This window comes from Erinaceus europaeus, chromosome 14 (assembly GCF_950295315.1).
Source record: "Erinaceus europaeus chromosome 14, mEriEur2.1, whole genome shotgun sequence".
NCBI classification, from domain to species: Eukaryota; Metazoa; Chordata; class Mammalia; order Eulipotyphla; family Erinaceidae; genus Erinaceus; species Erinaceus europaeus.
In genome coordinates this window covers 15,135,349-15,153,945 of record NC_080175.1, presented here as the reverse complement: position 1 = coordinate 15,153,945, position 18,597 = coordinate 15,135,349, and the positions used below count along the sequence as shown (strand labels likewise).

The 18,597-nt window shown below is 41.5% G+C and overlaps 1 protein-coding gene across 8 annotated transcripts in view; it reads left to right on the top strand.

Moving 5' to 3' along the window:
- VTI1A (vesicle transport through interaction with t-SNAREs 1A) overlaps positions 1–18,597 on the top strand; it is a 456,447-nt gene that overhangs the window by 410,739 nt on the left and 27,111 nt on the right. For 3 of the 8 annotated variants that reach the window (XM_060171329.1, XM_060171321.1, XM_060171323.1), the window contains one exon: positions 4,313–4,424. The exons of the other annotated variants lie outside the window; for them this stretch is intronic. In XM_060171329.1, the coding sequence (XP_060027312.1) occupies positions 4,313–4,424 (112 nt within the window). The remainder of the gene's footprint in view (positions 1–4,312; positions 4,425–18,597) is intronic. 8 annotated transcript variants of the gene reach the window in all.

Genomic DNA, 18,597 nt, shown 5'->3' with positions numbered 1-18,597 from the left:
TAGTGGAAAGGGGGCATTGTTTTAATGCAAATCTCCTTAATGTCAGACTTAATCAAGGAAAGCTGGATTCCCATATGTGCTTCTGCATTCAATCTGTTGTGATGTCACATATCATGTGACCTCTGGAAAACACTGTATGTTCACCAAAGACACATGCATAGAAGAGGCAGATACCTTAGTACAAATATAATCCTGACATAGATCATAGACCTCCTGGAATGATCTGGGGATTCCCAGCATCCCAAGGCCACAGTTTAAAAATGATACCCTAAAATAGCACTGCTATTTACAAAATCAGACTGAGCTGATACAGAAGGAACAAGTTCTGACACAATAATCAGGTTGTATTTTGGACTCAAATCAGTTCACCTCTCAGTTGCATCTCCTGTGCTCCTTTGGGCTGTCTTCTTAGTGCTGAACTTTGAGAGTTTCTAACTGTCTGGACTCAGATCTTTCATTCCATATATGATTTGAAAATATTTTTCCACAACATCTAGTGGCTTCTCATTTTTTAATGTTCTGTGTTGATAAGTAGAAATTTAAGAAGTCGGTTTAACCAATTTTTCCTTTTATGGTTGCGTTTTTAGTGTCTTATCCAAGAGATCTTTGATGACTTCAAGGTCATGAAGATTTCCTTCCAGAAGTCTTAGAAATTGGATTCTTTTACTACTTTGCATGTTGGTGTATAGTGTGAGATAATGAACTGAGTTCATTTCTTCAGGCATGGATACTCAGTCTTCTAGCATCATCAAATTGTCTTGGATTCTTTGTCACAAATGAGTCGATCAAACAAGTAAAGGTGTGTTTTTGGAATTTCTGTGTTGTTGCATTGAATTGTCTTTATATTAATGCTACATTCTTTGTCACCTCATCACTTTTTCAGATAGGAGAGGGTGGGCTCAAACCTGGGTAGTGTGCATAGCAAAGCAGGTACACTGCCAAGGTGAGTTATCGTGCAGCCCAAAACTACATTAGCTTAGCCACTGTAATTTTCTGGTAAGTCTGAAATGAGGCAATAAGTTCTCCAACTTTGCTTTTTCAAAATGGTTTTAACCTTGGAGATTCTTTCCATTTGCATATACTTTTGAGAATTCAGTTTTCACTTTCCAAAGAAAGCCTCCAATTCTTTTTGTTTCTGTTGTTTTCTGAGCTTCACTGCTCTAAGCTGACTTTTTCAGAGAAACATATATATGTATATGATAGAGATAAGGGGAGATGCAACACCACCAAAGCTTACTCTAGTGCAGTGGGGACCAGGCTTAAACCTAAGCCACATACATTGCAAAACAGGCACACTGTCCAGGTGAACTATTTTGTCAGAGTCTGCTAAGATTTTGGTAAGGACTATGTTCAATTGCAATCTTAACAATACTGAATTTGGCAATTAATGAACATGGATTTTTTTTTAATTTAGAACTTAATTTTTCTCAGTAATATTTAGGTTTCAGTGTATAGTTCTTATGTTCATTTTATTAAAGTTATTCTTTTTTTTTAATGATTTCTTATTGCCACAAGGGTTATCACTGGGGCTTGGTGGCTGCATGAAGAATTCCCCACTCTCAGCGGCCATTTCTTCTCCTCTTTCTCCTTGAAGTTTCTTTATTTTAGATAGAGAAATAGAGAGAAAAGAAAAGTAGAAAGAAAGAAGCCACAGCACTGAAACTTTCATTAATACAGTGGGGTCCAGGATTGAGCCTGGGTAACCAAGATAATAAATATTTTTCTTTTTAAAAATATTTTATTTATTTATTTATTTATTTATTTATTTATTTATTTATTTATTCATGAGAAAGAGGAGGAGAAAGAGAAAGAACCAGACATCACTCTGGTACATATGCTGCTGGGGATTGAGATCAGGACCTCACTCCTTAGAGTCCAGTGCTTTTCCCGCTGCACCATCTCCTGGACCATGTAAATATTTTTCTATATCCATTAAGCAAGCATGTTTTTTTTCTTTTATTAATGCAATACATAACATTAATTGTTATATGTTACACCCATCTTGTATTACTAGCATAAATTCCACTTGGTCATGTTCTTCAATCATTTTAACATGTTCCTGGAGCCAATTCGATAACATATGCAAAAGATTTTAGTGTCTATGTTCCTGATAAGTAGTTCTTATAATGTCTATAACTTTTGTATTATTGTTATTTACTTATTTATATTTATTGGATAGAGACATCCGGAAATCAAGAGGGCAGGAGGAGCTAGAGAGGGAGAGAGAGACAGAGAGACATCTGTAGCCCTGTTTCACCACTCTGCAGGTGGGGACTGGGGATTCAAACTTGGGTCCATATGCACTGTAGTGTATGTGCTCAGCCAGGTGCCCCACCACACAGCCTCATGTCTTTAACTTTTACATCAGAGTAAGACTGGTCTTGTAAAAATGAGTTGAGAAATATTCTCTCCTCTTTTATTTTCTAGGCATTTCTTCTTTCAATATATGATAGAATTCATTAGATAAAACATCTATTGTAAGATATTTCTTTGTGGGAAGATTTTTTTAAATTATTGATCCACTTTGCTTGTTATAGGTCTGTTCAGATTTTCTGTCTTCTCCAGTCATTTTTTCTTTATAATTGTCAATGGGAGTTTGTACACTTCATAAAAATTGTCTAAGTTTTTGATATAAAGTTGTTCAATATGCTACCTTAGAGTCCTTTTAATTCTTGTTAAGTCAAAGGTTCCTCTTTTATCTTTGATGTTCGTAACAGAATCTTCTTCCTTTTTCTTGGTCATTCTAGATAACTATTGTTAATAAATTAACTTTTAGTTTTATTGATTTTCTGTATTGTTTTGTTTCCTACCTCGTTGATTTCTGCTACAACCCTCATTCTTTTTGTTTGCTTATGTTGGATTAATTTGCTCTTTTTCTAATTTTTTAATGTGGCAGCTTGAATTATTAATTTGAGACTTTTCCCTTTTTTTCATAATTAAACAAATAAATTTTCCTAAAGCTTTGCTTTTGGTTGCATCCCATAAATATTGGTAGTTATTGTTTTGTTTTTATCCATTTCAAAATGTTTTCGAATTCCCATTGTAATATCTAACTTAATTTATTCATGGATTTGTTCTAAGTGTGTTACTAGATTTTATAATATTTGAGAACTTTGCAAACTACTTTCTTTCATTGTTGCTTGCTAATTTAGTTCCATTCTGACCAGAGAATATGCTGTTTGAGACTTGTTTCATGGCCTGCACATGGCCTGTGCTGGGGATAGTCCAGGTGCTTCAGTAAAGAATGTTTTTACTGCTCTTATCAAGTGAGAGCCCTACAAATTTTAATTTAGGTCAAGTTGAGTGGTAGTGTTGAAGTCTTCTGTTTCTTTACTGATTTTCTGTCTAGTTATTCTTTTTTTGATAAGGTAACATAATTTATACTTACCTCTAGTACTAATTCTATTATACTTATGAGACAATCTATTTACCTAGTTCTATTTACCTAGTTCAAGAGGAGAAATAGTTCTATTTCTCCTCTTGTCAATCAGTTTTTGCAATATGTATTTTGGGACTTGGTTGTTAGGTATGTATGAGTTCGTAATTATCATATGTTGGAAATTCCTGATATGTTGACTCTTAGATTTATATACTATTCCTCTTTATCTCTGGGCATATTTCTTGCCCTAAAGTCCATTTTTCTGATATTAGTATATATTATTTATTTATTTATTTATTTATTTATTATTAGATAGAGACAGAGAGAAATTGAGATTGGGAGGAAATAGAGAGGGAAAGAGACAGAGAAACAACTGAAGCCCTGTTTCACCACTTGTGAAGCTTTCCCCCTGCATATGGGGACCAGTGGCTTGAACTCAGGTCCTTGCCCACTGCAATCTGTGTGCTTAACCAGGTGTGCTACCACCCGGCCCCCTAATATATATTCTTTCCACTGAACAATTATATATATATATATATATATTAATGTTTTTTATCTTTTATTTTTTATTTTTTTCTTATCAATGTCTGCTACTTTTCTATTGTCTCTGTCTCTTGGGTTTTTTTTTTTTTAACTGGGTTATCATTGTTCTTTTATTCTTTTTTTAATCTTTTTTGTCTGTTTATTATTGGATAGAGAAATTGAGAGGGGAGAGGGAGATAGAGAGGGAAAGAAACAGAGAGACACTTTGGTGGGAACCAAGGGCTTGAATCCAGGCCTTAGCACACTGTAATGTGTGTGCTTACCAGGAGTGCCACCTCCTTTACCTGGCACCTCCTTTCTTTTAAGCCCCGGCACTAAAAAATAAACAAAACAAACAAGAAGAGCATACTACATTAATTCATTTGTTTACTTTTTTTTTGTAACCACCAGGATTATTGCTGGGTCATGGTGCCTGTGCGATTCTATGACAACCCAGATTCAAGCCCCCAGCCCCCACCTGAAGTGGGAGGGGGGACTTCACAGAGGTGGAGCAGTGCTATAGGTGACCCTGCTTCTCATTGTCTCTCCCTCCTTATCTCTCTGATTTTCACTACCGAAAAGAAAAAGAAAAAATTGGCCACCAGACACACCACATTTGTGGAGGCACCAAGCCCAGCAATAACCCAGGTGAAAGAAAGAATGAAAGAAGGGAAGGAAGGAAGGAAGGAAGGAAGGAAGGAAGGAAGGAAGGAAGGAAGGAAGGAAGGAAGGAAGGAAGGAAGGAAGAACATCCTTTCATTCTTTATCTAGAAGTGTCAAGACTTTCATTTTTGATGGGTAGTATTACTAGGCATAGAGTTCTTGGTAGAAAGGTTACCCTAACTTTCACCACTTTAGTTTTTTTTTTCCTCCTTTGTTTCTGGTAAAAAGTTAGTGATTAATCATACTATCACTTGTATGTGATACAAAAATTCAAGATTTTTTTTTTTAATCAGAGCACTGTTCAGCCCTGGTTTATGGTGTTGCAGGGGGTTAAACCTGGGACTTAGGAGCCTCAAACATGAAAGTGTCTTTGTTTAACCATTATACATACTATTTCTCTGACCCTCAAGACTTTTTAATCTTTAGAGGCCAGAGAGATAGTTCAGCAGGTAGAGTGCAGCCAGGTGTAAGTCCCACACTACTTGGGAGCAAGCACCACAGCACAGTACTTCAGTGCTATGGCCTTTACCTGTCTGAGAGCAGTGAAATCTGCCACTTAAAAAATCCCACCTCTGGCAGGAAAAATGTTTTTCAGCCATTATCTCCTCAAAATTATGTGCCTGCTACTTCCCTTTCTCTTTCTGGGACCTCTACTACAAGTATGTATGTTAGGATTCTTGTTACCGTCAGAGGAACTCTTCATTCACCTTCTTCCTTTGTTGTCCTCATCTCCCTCAAATTGGACCACTTCTATTGGTAAATGTTCAAGGTCACTGACTTTTACTCCATGCATTGTATTTTATAGCTCTAGAATCTTGTGTAGCCTTTTTTTTTTTCTGTTGCGATTCTGTTTGTTACAGAGTATTGTCATCATAATTTCCTTTAATTATTTAAGCATAGTTTCTTTTAGTTCATTGAATATATTTTTAATAACTGCATTGAAGCTTTTGCCTGCTAAGTACACCTAAGCCACTCAGAACCATTTTCTATTGACAGCGTTTCTTCCTCAGAATAGAGATCACTTTTTTCCTTTTCTTTTCTTGGTGTGTCATGATATGTTATTGAACACTGCACATATTAGATGATATATTGTAACAACCTGAGGTGTTTTTTTGTTGTTGTTTGTTTTTTCCTCCTGAACATATCTGGAGAAGTTGCTTCCTTTGCATTCTGCTTTGTTGCTGTGGTTGGTTTTGTTGTTGATTTGTTTTGTTCTTGGTTCCAGTATTTTTTTTTTTTTAATGAACCTAAATTCCATGGGGTTGCCTTTTTTTTTTTTTTTTTGCCTCCAGGGTTATTGCTGGGACTCAGTGCCTGCACTACGAATCCACTGCTCCTGGAGGCTTTCCTCCCCTTTTTGTTGCTATTGTTGTTTTACCATTGTCGTGGTTATTATTATTCTTGTCATTGACATCATTGTTGTTGGAAGGATACAGAGAAATTGAGAGAGGAGGGGAAGACAGAGAGGGGAAGAGAAAGACAGACACCTGCAGACCTGCTTCACCACCTGTGAAACGATCCCCCCTGCAGGTGGGGAGCTGGGGGCTCGAACCAGGTTCCTTACCCTGGTCCTTGCACTTCACACCATGTGCTCTTAACCCGCTGTGCTACCACCCGAACCCCAGGTTGCCTTTTTTGTATTGTAGCTTAGTGTCCAATGACTGAGCAGAGGTTGTGCTCAAAAATTTCTCACATGATGGCCCAGGAGGTGGTCTAGTAACTAGAACTTTGCTTAAAAGCTTGAGGTCCTGAATTCCATTGCTAGCATCATATATGCCAAAATAATGCTCTGGCATGCACACTTCTCTCTCTCTCTCTGTCTCTGTCTCTCTCTCCTTCTCTTTCACTCCCTTTCCTCCCTCCCTTAATTAATGAATAAATAAAAATTAGGGGTGTTGGTGGCAGCACAGTGGGTTAAGCACACATGAGCAAAACGCAAGGACTGGCTTAGGGATCCCAGTTTGAGCCCCCAGGACCCCACTTGCAGGTGTCTATCTTTCGCTCCCCTTCTCTGTCTTCCCTTCCTCTTCCTCTTTCAATTTCTCTCTGTCCTATCCAACAACAATGACAGCAACAACAACAATGATGACGATAAGCAACAATGGGGAAAAAAAAACAGCCTCCAGAAGCAGTGGACTTATAGTGCAGGCACCGAGCCCTAGCAATAACCCTGGAGGCAAAAAAAAAAAAAAAATTAGGCAGGGAGAGGGGCTAGATAGCATACTGGTTATGCAAACAGACTGTCTTGCCTGAGGTTCCAGAGTCCCAGGTTCAATTCCCTGTGTCAGTATAAACCAGAGCTGAGCAGTGCATTGGTATATAAATAAATATTAAAAGCCTCTAACCTGGAAGGTTTCCATCCTCAGCCTTGTGATCTGTAAGTGGGTGGAGGAACACATTCAAAATTTAGCTAGCCTGCCTCAGTTTTTGCTTTCCCTAGAGACTCCCCAGCTTATACATAAACTTTCCCATTCCACTAAGAGAGTCTATCTGGCAGTTTCATTTCCAAGATCTCCCTATCATAATTTTGGCTATTCTGTCACTCACCCCAACCAAGACTACAACCTCAGGCTAACAGAAACATTGTGTGTTTTCTCTCATTCCTTCGCCTACAGAGTTTGCTCCCTTTACTGGCAATGCCACTGTCCGTGGATTTTGCTCTCTTTCTCCAAATCAAGACAGCCTTCTTTGGCAACCCTCTCCAGACAAAACCATTATTCTGAGTCAACTAAGCTAGCGGCTGAGATAGGAGTGAGTCTCCCTAACGTTCTGCCAGCTTTCTATGAATAAACAGTTCTCACTTTGTTTTCTGCCTTTGGTCATTATCCAGTGTCCTGAAAGGATTTCAATACTTGTTAAGTTTTATACTTATTTGGGGGGAGAGGGTGGATTAGGGGGGAGTGAATTTGCCCACTTCTTCACTCAGGACTGGAAGTCCCCTGGCACAGAACCTGTGCCTGTGTATATAAAATGCTGGCTCAGGTATTTAGGATGTGCTTGCAATGAAAGACCTCATCCTGGACTCCTTGTGGATTTTGATCCCTTCCACTCCACCCCATCCCATGAATTCCAGTTTCATTTCCTCAACATATTTTCTTTTTTTTTTAATTTTTTTAATATTTATTTATTTATTTTCCCTTTTGTTGCCCTTGTTGCTTTTTAATTGTTGTGGTAGTTGTTGTTACTGACATCATTGTTGTTAGATAGGACAGAGAGAAATGGAGAGAGGAGGGGAAGACAGAGAAGGGGAGAGAAAGAGAGACACCTGCAGACATGCTTCACCGCCTGTGAAGCGACTCCCCTGCAGGTGAGGAGCTGGGGGCTCGAACCGGGATCCGTAAGCCAGTCCTTGTGCTTCGCACCACGTGCGCTTAACCCGCTGTGCTACACCCGACTCCCTCAAAATATTTTCTGTGCCTGGGGTTCCTGAAAAGAGTTCTAACTCCCCGAGCTTTCTTTCCATTCATTCCACCTTGGAGAGTTTAACTGTCCACATCTTATCTGCACTTCTGATATCAGCTTCCTTTCCTGGGAGCTCTGCTATGAACTGACCCAAAGGCAACAGGTGGGACCTGTTTGGGGCCAGACTGTTGAAGAAAAATGGTCTTGTCATCAGCTTGTTTCACTTCCATTTATCGCTGTCATCTGGGAATACAATACAGATACTATCAGGCCTAACAAAAGGTACATTCCGATATTACTTTCAGTTTGTTGTCTAGACAAAGCCCTTAGATATCAGAACTACCATCCACAAAAGAAGAAAGATGGGCTCAGTAGAAGGCCAAGGGGAGGGGGTGGGGGATACTGCTTGTTCGTTTTCTCTCTATATTCTTTATTTGAAAAAGAAAAAGAAAAAAAAAGTAAGTTTAAACCCCACCATCCACTCATCGGGTGATTGGAGATCGTAGTTATGAAAATGTGCTACAGGCGGAAGTTCTGAAAAATCCCAGAAAGTGTTGAAAACATCTCTAAACAAGGTATTTTTCTCCTGCACCTTTCTTGCTAAAGGTCCCAACTGCTGCCAAGAAAACTAGTGAGAATGTTAGCTGCCAAATAAAAAATTTATGATAGTGTTTGGCAAAGGACTAGCTCTCTGCTTGTTTTACACATTTCCACAAAGCACTTGAAGGCAGTCTCTTTCTTCCCCCACCTTCCCACCCAACACTCCCCCCCACAACTTTGTGTACGTATGCCTGACTGATCACTGTTCTGGAGCTGTTCTCTAATAAAAGAGCAAACTCCTATAAAGTAGGATTAAACAATATAACTTTCCTACCTCCTTCAGTAACCCCTGAAATCTCCGAAGGAAATATTTTCAAATGTGATGTCTTGCATCAGAAGCCCTGCAGCAGCCTTGTTCCTTGCCTGGCTTCTTCTGTCTTCTATCTGCAGTCCTTGTGGGGTATTGGGTGATGTCACAGCCCAGGGCCGGGTTGTGCTACCGCAGACAGACCAGGAGTAAATGGATTATTTCAGACAACATTAGGAGGTAACCAGAGGAAGATTAGCTCAACGTGAGGCAGATATCATAAGCAAATTAGGAATCCTCTCCAATTAGTAAAGAAACGGAGATTTGTGCTGTTTGTGATCTTCTGCTGAAAGGCAAAGTGTCGATGTTACAAGCTCTTATCTTAGTTTAAGTTGAAATGTTGCCATTTCCTATCAGTGCACGTTAGCGTCTGAGGCTGTGTACCGACTTAATAAATGAAGTAAATCCCTGTTCTCCTCAGCTGCCAGATATTTCCCCGTTCCAAGGTTCTATACATTGGCTAATGTTTTATTTGGCCTTGGAATAATCTCTAGGGCATATTATAGTATTTCTGTACTGGGAATATTCAACATGACTTCAGTGCCCCATACTTAATCCCTCTTTTGTTTGACTTGTGAAGTATGTATCATGCTGAAATCATAAAAACGGAGTGCACAAAATGCCAGATGCTACAAATGTAATTAGATCACTTAAAAATAGCTTCCTTGGTGACACTGCTTGAAATCTGAACCAAGCTTTGTTTTTCCAAACAGGATGGCATTTTTGCGCTAAGCTAGTGGCCATGTGCTCCCACAAGAGACCTGGGTCTGCTTCTGAGGCCACTGTGCACATGACAGGACATTCTAGAAATCAGAACAGGCACTATTGTTGGTCCAGCAGTGTGATAGTCCAAGACTTGTTATTTCTGCCTAAGAGCACTTTGTAATAGCCTGCTTCTTGACCTTGATGATTTACAGACAAGTTGCATGTAGCAGAGACCCTCAGCAGATTGAGCCTGATTTGTGCAAAGAAGATGAAATGTTTGTACCCTAATTTAAGATCTGCAATGCATTGCAAATAAACTCTTATCTCCTCAGAATTCAAAATCCATAAAGTTCAGGATTTTGTTTTGCAGCCTTAGCTAAGGAGGAAGGTGATGGTTTGGTATATGAATGTGGAGGTTAAATTATTGGGAGTGGGGGTGTAAAATACTGCATGTTATCACCAAAATATTCTAGAAAATACAGTGAATCATAGAAGGCTTTTTTTTTATCAGTATAACCCAATATCTATATCTAATCACTACTTTTATTTCAATATATATTTTTCCTCTTTTAATTTGTTTTGGTAAAAATTGAGACCCTAATATCCTGTTTATAACACTTGCTTTTGACTCAGTGTGTTATGGAGCAGAAAGCCTGTGTTCTTACTGGTGAGGAGGATGTGAGAAGATCTTTTAAACCTTCTAAATAATCAAGAACAAATTTATTCAGTGTGGCTTTAGTGGTTCAGTATTGAGTCTGTTTCACTGTGTGTGTGTGTGTGTGTGTGTGTGTGTGTGTGTGTGTGTGTGTGTGTGTGTGTGTGTTCTCTTTGAAAAGTATCAGTACCCAAATTGGATTTTGGATAACTCACAAATTCCCAGTGTCATAGGAAATACTGGCATGTGACTATATTCCTTTGAGCAGAACTTTGCATTTTCTCTGTTTTTACATGCATGATCTAATTTAAACATCACAAGAACCTAGGAGGAAAATGGAGGAAAAAAAAAAAAAAGAACAGATGTTGTTATCCCTGATCTTATTCATACATGCAAAACGCACCAGAATGGACGCTCTGTGATACCAGCCACTCCTTTTCTGTACGCAGAATGTGGCCTTGGAGATCCAGCCTGACCTTTATTTTATTTTATTTATGAATAATAGTGGGTTACAGGATTTTTAAGATTACTGGGTATACTTCCACAAACACCCACCACCAAGGTTCTGTGTCCTCACTCCCACCTTCGAAGATAATAGATAACCACCATAGTTCTTATAAAGTCTTAGAAATAGTTTGGGTCTTTCTGCCATTTTCTTTCTTTCTTTCTTTCTTTCTTTCTTTCTTTCTTTCTTTCTTCCTTTCTTTCTTTCTTACTTTTTTCTTTTCTTTCTTTCTTTCTTTTTCCAAGTTCTCATGTTTTTCAGTTCTCTAAATGCCACATAGGAGTGAAACCATCTGGTAGTTGTCTTTACTTATTTGGATTAGCATAATCACCTCCAGTTCCATCCGTTTTGGCCCAAAGGACACAATACCATCTTTTTTGATTGCAGAATAGTATTCTATAGAGTATATATTCTATAACTTCTTTATTCAGTCATCTCTGGATGCTGCTACCACTCTTTAGCTTTTGTGAATAATGCAGCTATAAACATAGGATATATGTCTCTTCGTGGTACTGGGTCATAAAGTAATTGCATTACTATTTGTTTAAGGAATCTCCAAACAGTCTTCCAAAAAACGGCCTGACTTTTAAATGCTTGCTTTTCCAGCCACTAACTGTGTGAACTTGATCAACTTAACCTCCTTAAGCCTTGGTTTCCTTTTTTTTTGAGAGAGAGATACAGAGAGAACACTGCTCAGCTCTGATTTATGGTGGGCGGGGGATTGAACCTGGGACTTTGGAGCCTCAGCCATGAGAGTCTGTTTGCATAACCATTATGCTATCTCCCCCCCCCCAAATAAACGAGTTTTGTGAAGTACTTAGTATAGTGTAAAGGACCAAACAAAAAGATTTAAAAAGTGGGGCCTGCAAGATAAATCACCTGGATAGCAGCTATTTTGTTGTATCCACAACCCAGGTTTGAGCCTGATCCCCAGCACAATGGAGGAAGCTTCAGGGCTATGGTATTTTCCCTTTTCTCCACCTGTCTCTTTGTCTCTGTCACTATCTCTGTCTGAAAAAGTCAGCCCAGGACAGTGAAACCCAGGTGATGACAAAAAGAAAGAAAAAACAATAAACAGTAATATCTACCACTGTTTCTTTTTCTCATGTCCTATTTGCAGATAAGTTTATGTAGCAAAAACCCTCTCACTTATAACACTGTGAATAAATGAATCTATTGCTGAATTTACTACCTCCTTTTATTATTCTTCACTGTGTAGCATGCTTCCAGATACTGTGTTTTTATAAGACCCTGCACCAGCAAAACCATCATACTTGCTGAAGACTCAGGTGCTGGTTAGTTGGAGTAATAAAGTTCTCTTAATTAAGAGACATAATAACAACTGCATACTTGATATACTGGAAATACAGTGCAGACATGATTGTTCCATGCACTGAGAAGGGGAATATATATATATCATGCAACTTGCTTTATGGCAGTAGTCTAGAAAACCCTCCAAATATATCCAAGGTGTGCCCATGTTTCCCTTTTCAGTTTGTTCAGCTGCTTAAATTTAGCATTATTTTGAAAGGCTATCTATGTGATAATGTACAATTCAAAAACTTAGACATGCAGAAAGAAAGAAAACACTCCCCCTCACCCACCCCAAATACCAACACTGCCCCTGCTGTGCTGCTTTTCCTTTCATTCCATGCTAAAGCTTTGCAGTTTGCTTCTAGAAACATCAACTAGCACTGCAAACGAATGGGACCATGCTGGCAGTTTTAGGCAGTATGTTCTGTGTGAGGTCACCATCTACTCTTGCTTCCAGATCATAAAAGATATTCCACAGTAGGGTCCCATTGCACTGGCAGGAAGCCCCAGCAAGGCGTCAGATAGATGGCCATGGAGGGGACTCTGTAAGGAAGTCTTAGAACATGAGGTTCCCACATGCACTGGTGAGTCCCTAACCCACTGTTCTGTGTGGCCTGGGAAGAGTTTATGTAAGAGGCAACCCACCCATTCACAAAATTAGCTTTTCTGACATTAAAAAGGGGGCCCAGCCCAGATTCCTGAAGAAGCCTAGTTGTCACCCAAGGCATGAGCAGTTCCTTAAAAGAATACTAGCACTGAGTACCTTCAACCACTAGAAAGGAAAACTCTTCCTGGACTCTGAGTGAAGATTTTCTACAGCGTAGCTGCACCTGCCAGCTAATTTGATAGCTTCCTATCAAGTAAACCTTTATTAAATACATTGATTCTTTTCCTCCTTTTATTTATTTTTTTTTCCAGTTCTGCCTTGGCTATTCCCAGATACAGATTTCTCAGGACCAGTAGGGCAAAATTGATTTTTATTAGTTCCACTGGCCTTGTAGAAAATCATCTCATGAACTAGTTTTTACAGAAAGATTCAAAGCCCCAGCACAGGATAACAAATAAGCCTATAGCAGTCAGAACTGGTGTCTGAAATGTCTTCAGACTGGAAGGCTGAATTTATTGCACAAAACAAGTCCTAGCAAGGCGGAGGTGTGCAGTCCTGCTCATTATCACTGGAAAGGGGAACCAAAAAAGCCGAGGAAAAAATTAAATTTTAATAATGCCAGTGATATTTTCTAAATCTTTCCTGACAGAAAGATTCTCATTATTTTTATCTGCCTCCAAGTAGGTTCTTTTAGTGCCATCTCAGAAATGGCCGCAGCTGTGATTGTTTTCTTGGCTTTAGAGCTCTTGAAAAAACCGCATATATACAGAGACGAGAGAGAGGCTTCAATTGTTTAAGGAAGGACTGTAACCGTGGTAACATTGGGCTAGCATACCTGCCACCAACACTGGCGGGAATGCCTTCACGTCCTGTAAAATGAGTCCACACTGTTAAGACAATTGCTATGAATCCGTCCCCTCCTCCCCAAAGGGACAGATCCCCTGCATTTGAGAGCTCAAGGGCCCCAAGTCCCACATCTGGAAATCACCTCCATTCTGGCTTGAAAGGAGATACAGAAAAAAAAAAAAAAAAGGAAAAAAAGTATTCTATAGTTTTGACAAACATGAAAACTCTGCCCTCCAAGTAGTACTTAGACCAGAATTGTGTAAGGATGGGAGGCAAGGAAAAAAAAAAAAAGTCATTGAAATAGCCAGTCGAAGGAGGTCTCAATTCTCTTATTTTCTTGGCTCTTCTGGATCTGTCCCACAATGCTTTGCAGCAACTTACCTAAAATATATACACAATAAGATAGTCTCTCTATATAAAATGAAGTGAGGAAGAAGGTTTGTCTATAGACTCTGGAACAATCTATATATATTTGTGAGATGTGAGGTTGCACGTGTATCTCAGGATCTCCCAGCAGCTGACTGGAATGGGAGATGGTTTCTGCTTTTTGAATCAATACCTGTCCAATCAAAGCACAGCTCTTTGCTCTGCCCTATGAGGGCAGACACTGTCTCACAGTCCCCTGCTGCAAGGACGCAGGCTATGCAGGACAATGAACCGTGTGATCAAGAGCATCCTTACAAGAACGATGTGTTTCCCAGATCTCTTGCTTTCCCTCTAAATAAACCAGTGGCCTGGCACAGAGCAATCTGAGAACACTGAAGACACATGCATCGTCCTAAACTGATATTGAGGGTGGGGGCGAGGCTGGAGATCAGGACTCTAGAACCTCCCCCAGAAGGTGTGGACCTCATTCTTTAAACCCCTCTCAAACTAGACTTCTGGCCTTCTTCAACAGAAGGGAGTGAAGTCACCCCCCTCTGGCAAGGACCTGGGGTAGCAGCACCTTGTGTAGGTAACAGGGTGCCCTCCTCTTGTCTGCTCACCAGCTAGGGGGTCATCATTTCACCATCCACTTGTGGAAACTAAAGCCAGGGAGCTCAAGAGCAGTGCCTCCGAAGAATGACAGAGAAAAGTGACTCCGTGTCTGTAAGAATGTGGGCTATATTTTGGCTCAGTTCCTATAAATATCCCCCCTGATCAATGGCTGGTTTTTCTATTTGTTGCACCCACATACAAGACCTGCAAATGAGTTCAAAGATCAGTGGTCTTCCTGCCAAATTATGTCCTCCATTTTTTTTATATTCTCCATTTTTTAAGATGAATTTGTTTTTGAGAGAGAGAGAAAGAGACTAGAGCACAGCTCAGCTCAACTATGATATATGCAGTGCTGGGGATCGAACCTGGGGCCTCAAGCATGCAAGTCCTGTGCTCCACTACTGAGCTGTCTTCCTGTCCCTATTTTCTCTTTTTATTACTTCCTGACCCCAGAACACTGCTCAGTGCTGGCTTATAGTGGTGCCAGGGATCAAACTAGGGATCCTTGGTGCCTCGGGCATAAAAGTCTGTTGTGCTATCTCTAATGCGATCTCCTTGGCTCTCTTGATTCTGTTTCTTAACAAGTTCTTCCTCAGGGATACCTGACTCACATCTGTTTACTGCTGTTTAGAGATAGGAAGGCTGAGGCATATTTACTTGGAGGGTAAAGGCACTCCTCCAAACTTCCCTTTGCCACTCAGCACCTTCCACTGGAGTCTGCTTGGTTTCCAGTCACAGGCCTGCTGGCTTACAAAACGCTGCCTGCAAGACGTGTGCCGTCCTCAAAGATGCCCCAGCCCCACTCTCCAGCAAATTCTGCAGCCTGAGTGAAGGTCAAGGGGGCTGCTGCTGAGTCGGCCAGCCCTGACCTCTGCCTCTGCCCTCCATCCCCTCGTGAGAGGTCCGAGAGGTGCACATTAGCTGGTGTGTGGCTTTCATTGACCTCCACCTGGCCTTTGACCATGTGGTTAGGTACTTGTAACAGGCTAAGTTGGCTGAACTCAGTGTAGACCCTGCTTCATGCTGATGCAGGGGCTGGTCTGCCGGCTTCTGTGGGGTCAGGAGAGCTGGGTTCCTCTCACTTCTCAGGGAATCTCCAGTAAGGCAAGGCAGGAACAATCTCACCCACATACCCTTCCTTTTACTCTGTTCCTTAATCACTAGTCAGAGGTCACAGACTGAAGACTCACTGGCCTAGTCTGCTACGCAAACAGATGTGCTTTGTTTGGCCACCCAGTGTTTTGGGAAACTTTTACTGAGTTGCCAATATTTAAAGCTTGGGAGGGTTCACAGAAAGAACACACTTGGCAAACAGACGATCCAGCCACGCTGAGCACACTTTGAGCCCCACAGCATTCAGGAGCAGCCTTCCCGCCTTTCCCCAACTCAATCTCCCCCTCCCCTTAAGATAAAGGACCACACCCTGGTTCACCCAGCCTCCTCTCCTGGTTCCTGCAGCCCTTAGGCTGGATAAGCCTCCCCCCTTTGCAGGATTTTCCTCTTTGGCTGAGAGAAGAATAACGTGCCTTCCCAGGCCAGCACATGACCCTGCACAGACCTGGGCTCCTGCTATCTGATCATCATCCTGCCCCACCTTCCTCTGCCCAAAGAATTGTAAGTCAACTGCTGTGCTTATCATTAATGAGCCCCCAGAGGAGGCCTTCTTAACCTGGGGTTCACCTGCACAGAAATGATTAATGCTGTTTTGGGGGATATAAGATCAGTTGAAGGTAAAAGATTGCGAAGGAGATAGATGGGTTTGCACAGTGCACTCTGTGCTAGGGATTGCAGGCACCACCCCCTAACCTCCCCCTGCCCCGCCCCAGAGATTCACATCAGCACCAGGTCCTCCACCTGATCAAAGGAACGAGCACTGTCCTGAAGCCCAGGATGAGATCGCCTGATAGAAGTTGTAACCATGAGGGCCTGTCTGCTAGGAAATGGAGCAATACCCTGTTCCTACTTCTCTCTCTCTCTCTCTCTCTCTCTCTCTCTCTCTCTTCTGCAGCCCCAGTGTCCCTTCAGGCCCTCCAGCCAAGAGTCTGGGGTGGTAGCCGGTCTGCCTCTGCAATACAGAGCAAAGCAGCATAGGGCTGAAATGAGAATATGAGGAGAAGCAGGACCAGGACAGGCACAGTGGGGAAGTGAGCTAAGACAGATGTACATCTCATCCACCTTGCCAGAGTCAGACCTGGAGGGGATATGATGCCAGAGTCCAGAAAACACAACCACATCCCGTACAAGATGAGTGAGGTGCAGGCGACTAGTAAACCTCTACCCAAATATAAGTGTTAGTCCTTGACTGCTAGAGGTGAGGCTCTGTGGTCAGACCTTGAAGGGAAATCAAGTAAAAGCCCATCACAAGAACCAAGACAACCATGCCTCCTCCAGTATAGGGCCTCAACGAGCCATGCTCCAGGAGAGGCTTCCTGGCTGTCAAGGGATGCCTCCAGGGAAGCCAACTAAACTTTAAAAAAAAAAAAAAAAAAAGGCCTCCTCTGCCTTTTTGGGGAACTGAGTAGCCACCAAAAGTGTTGCTCCCAAGAAGTTCAGCCTGATGTGCCCTGCAGGAATCTGTAGGCTTCCCAGGTTTAGGTGTTCCTAGTATGTGTGTTGGTGGGGGGGGGGGGGGGGGTTGCGCTACTGAGAGAAGAAGCATAGCGAAACAGGGAGGAGATTAGGGCACATTGGTGGGGGTGAAGAGGAGGTCGGGAGTAATAGCAGGAGGTGGAGTCATCATAACTGCGATAGGTATTTACTGGGTGTGCTATTGCCAAGCACAGATGTAAGCAATAATATTAGGTTCATTAATTTATTCATGTCATTCTCTGACCCAGGTACTGTAATCATTACATCCATTTTTCTGGCCAAGAAACTAAAGCATTAGTTCTTTGGAAGGTTCATATTCTTTGTGTATAGATGGTTTTGTTTGTCCTTTTAAACAGAACTGAAAGAAGTTCATCCACTTTTGTTTTGACATGTAAGAGGGAGCAATTTCCAAGGAGAGTACATTTCTGTTGTTCACGTTAGGGCATTGGAAAGAAACGCTACCATCTACTCTGCCCAATATCCCATTAAATAAATAACATCTTCACAACGAAAGTGTCAAAAAGAGGGTAAGGGAGACATCTCATCTGTTAGACCACAGAACTTGCATGTATGAATCCACCGAGACCACAGGTTCAATGTCGGGTTCCTCGGGGGAACAGACCAGCCCGGCTCCCACTTCATCATCTGGTCTGTTGGCCACCAGAGACAGACAGAGAGCAGGGAATCTCGGGCCAGCAGTGGCAGGGGTGAGCTCGCTGAGTGGTCTTGCAGTGCACCGTGGCAGCGGATAGTACAGCAAACCACCTCAGGGCACCATGGCAGTGGACAGAATACTTTATTGTTTAGTTACAAGTTTATAAAGGGGTAGCTGTGCAGGGGAAGGCAGCCAAGCTGGCCAATGAGACCAATTATCTCTTTATAAGGAAAAAGAGAGCAAGGCAATGAGAAGGTATGGCTGGTGATGCTGCAACAGGGAAATAGAAACTTAAAGAAAGGGAAACCAACCAGAGGGGACCAGGGAGTGACATGATGTGGCAAGACTGATGGGCTGGTTGGAATCCCCGAGTACTCTGGCCCATCTCGCTCAACCACAATGGCTGGTGTGCCCATGGCAGACTGACAGACAAGCTTCCAGCTTGGGGGGGGGGGGGGGATCAACCATCCATGCTCAAACACACATTAGACCCACAGTTCAATACCTGGCACCACCTTATGTCAGAGCTTATCAGGGCTCTGGTGTCAAATTTTCTGTCCTCTCATAATAAATAAATAAATAAATCTTTAGAAAACTGAAAGATATCATCTCCGAGCAGAAATGAATCACTTGCCCCTGCCTGTGTAACTGGAAGGTGGCAGATTCAAGATTTATGTTCAGATATTTCTGGCTCCAGAAATTAGGGTGATGAGGTGACTTCTGCTCAAATACAGTTTTCCCTCATGAGTGAAATAATTCTATCGTTTCATTTCATATGCGTTCCCTTAGTACTTCTTGTAGGTCTAGTCTAGTGGTGGTGAATTCCTTTAGCTGTTCCTTGTCTGAAAAGCTCTTTGTGTCTCCATCAAA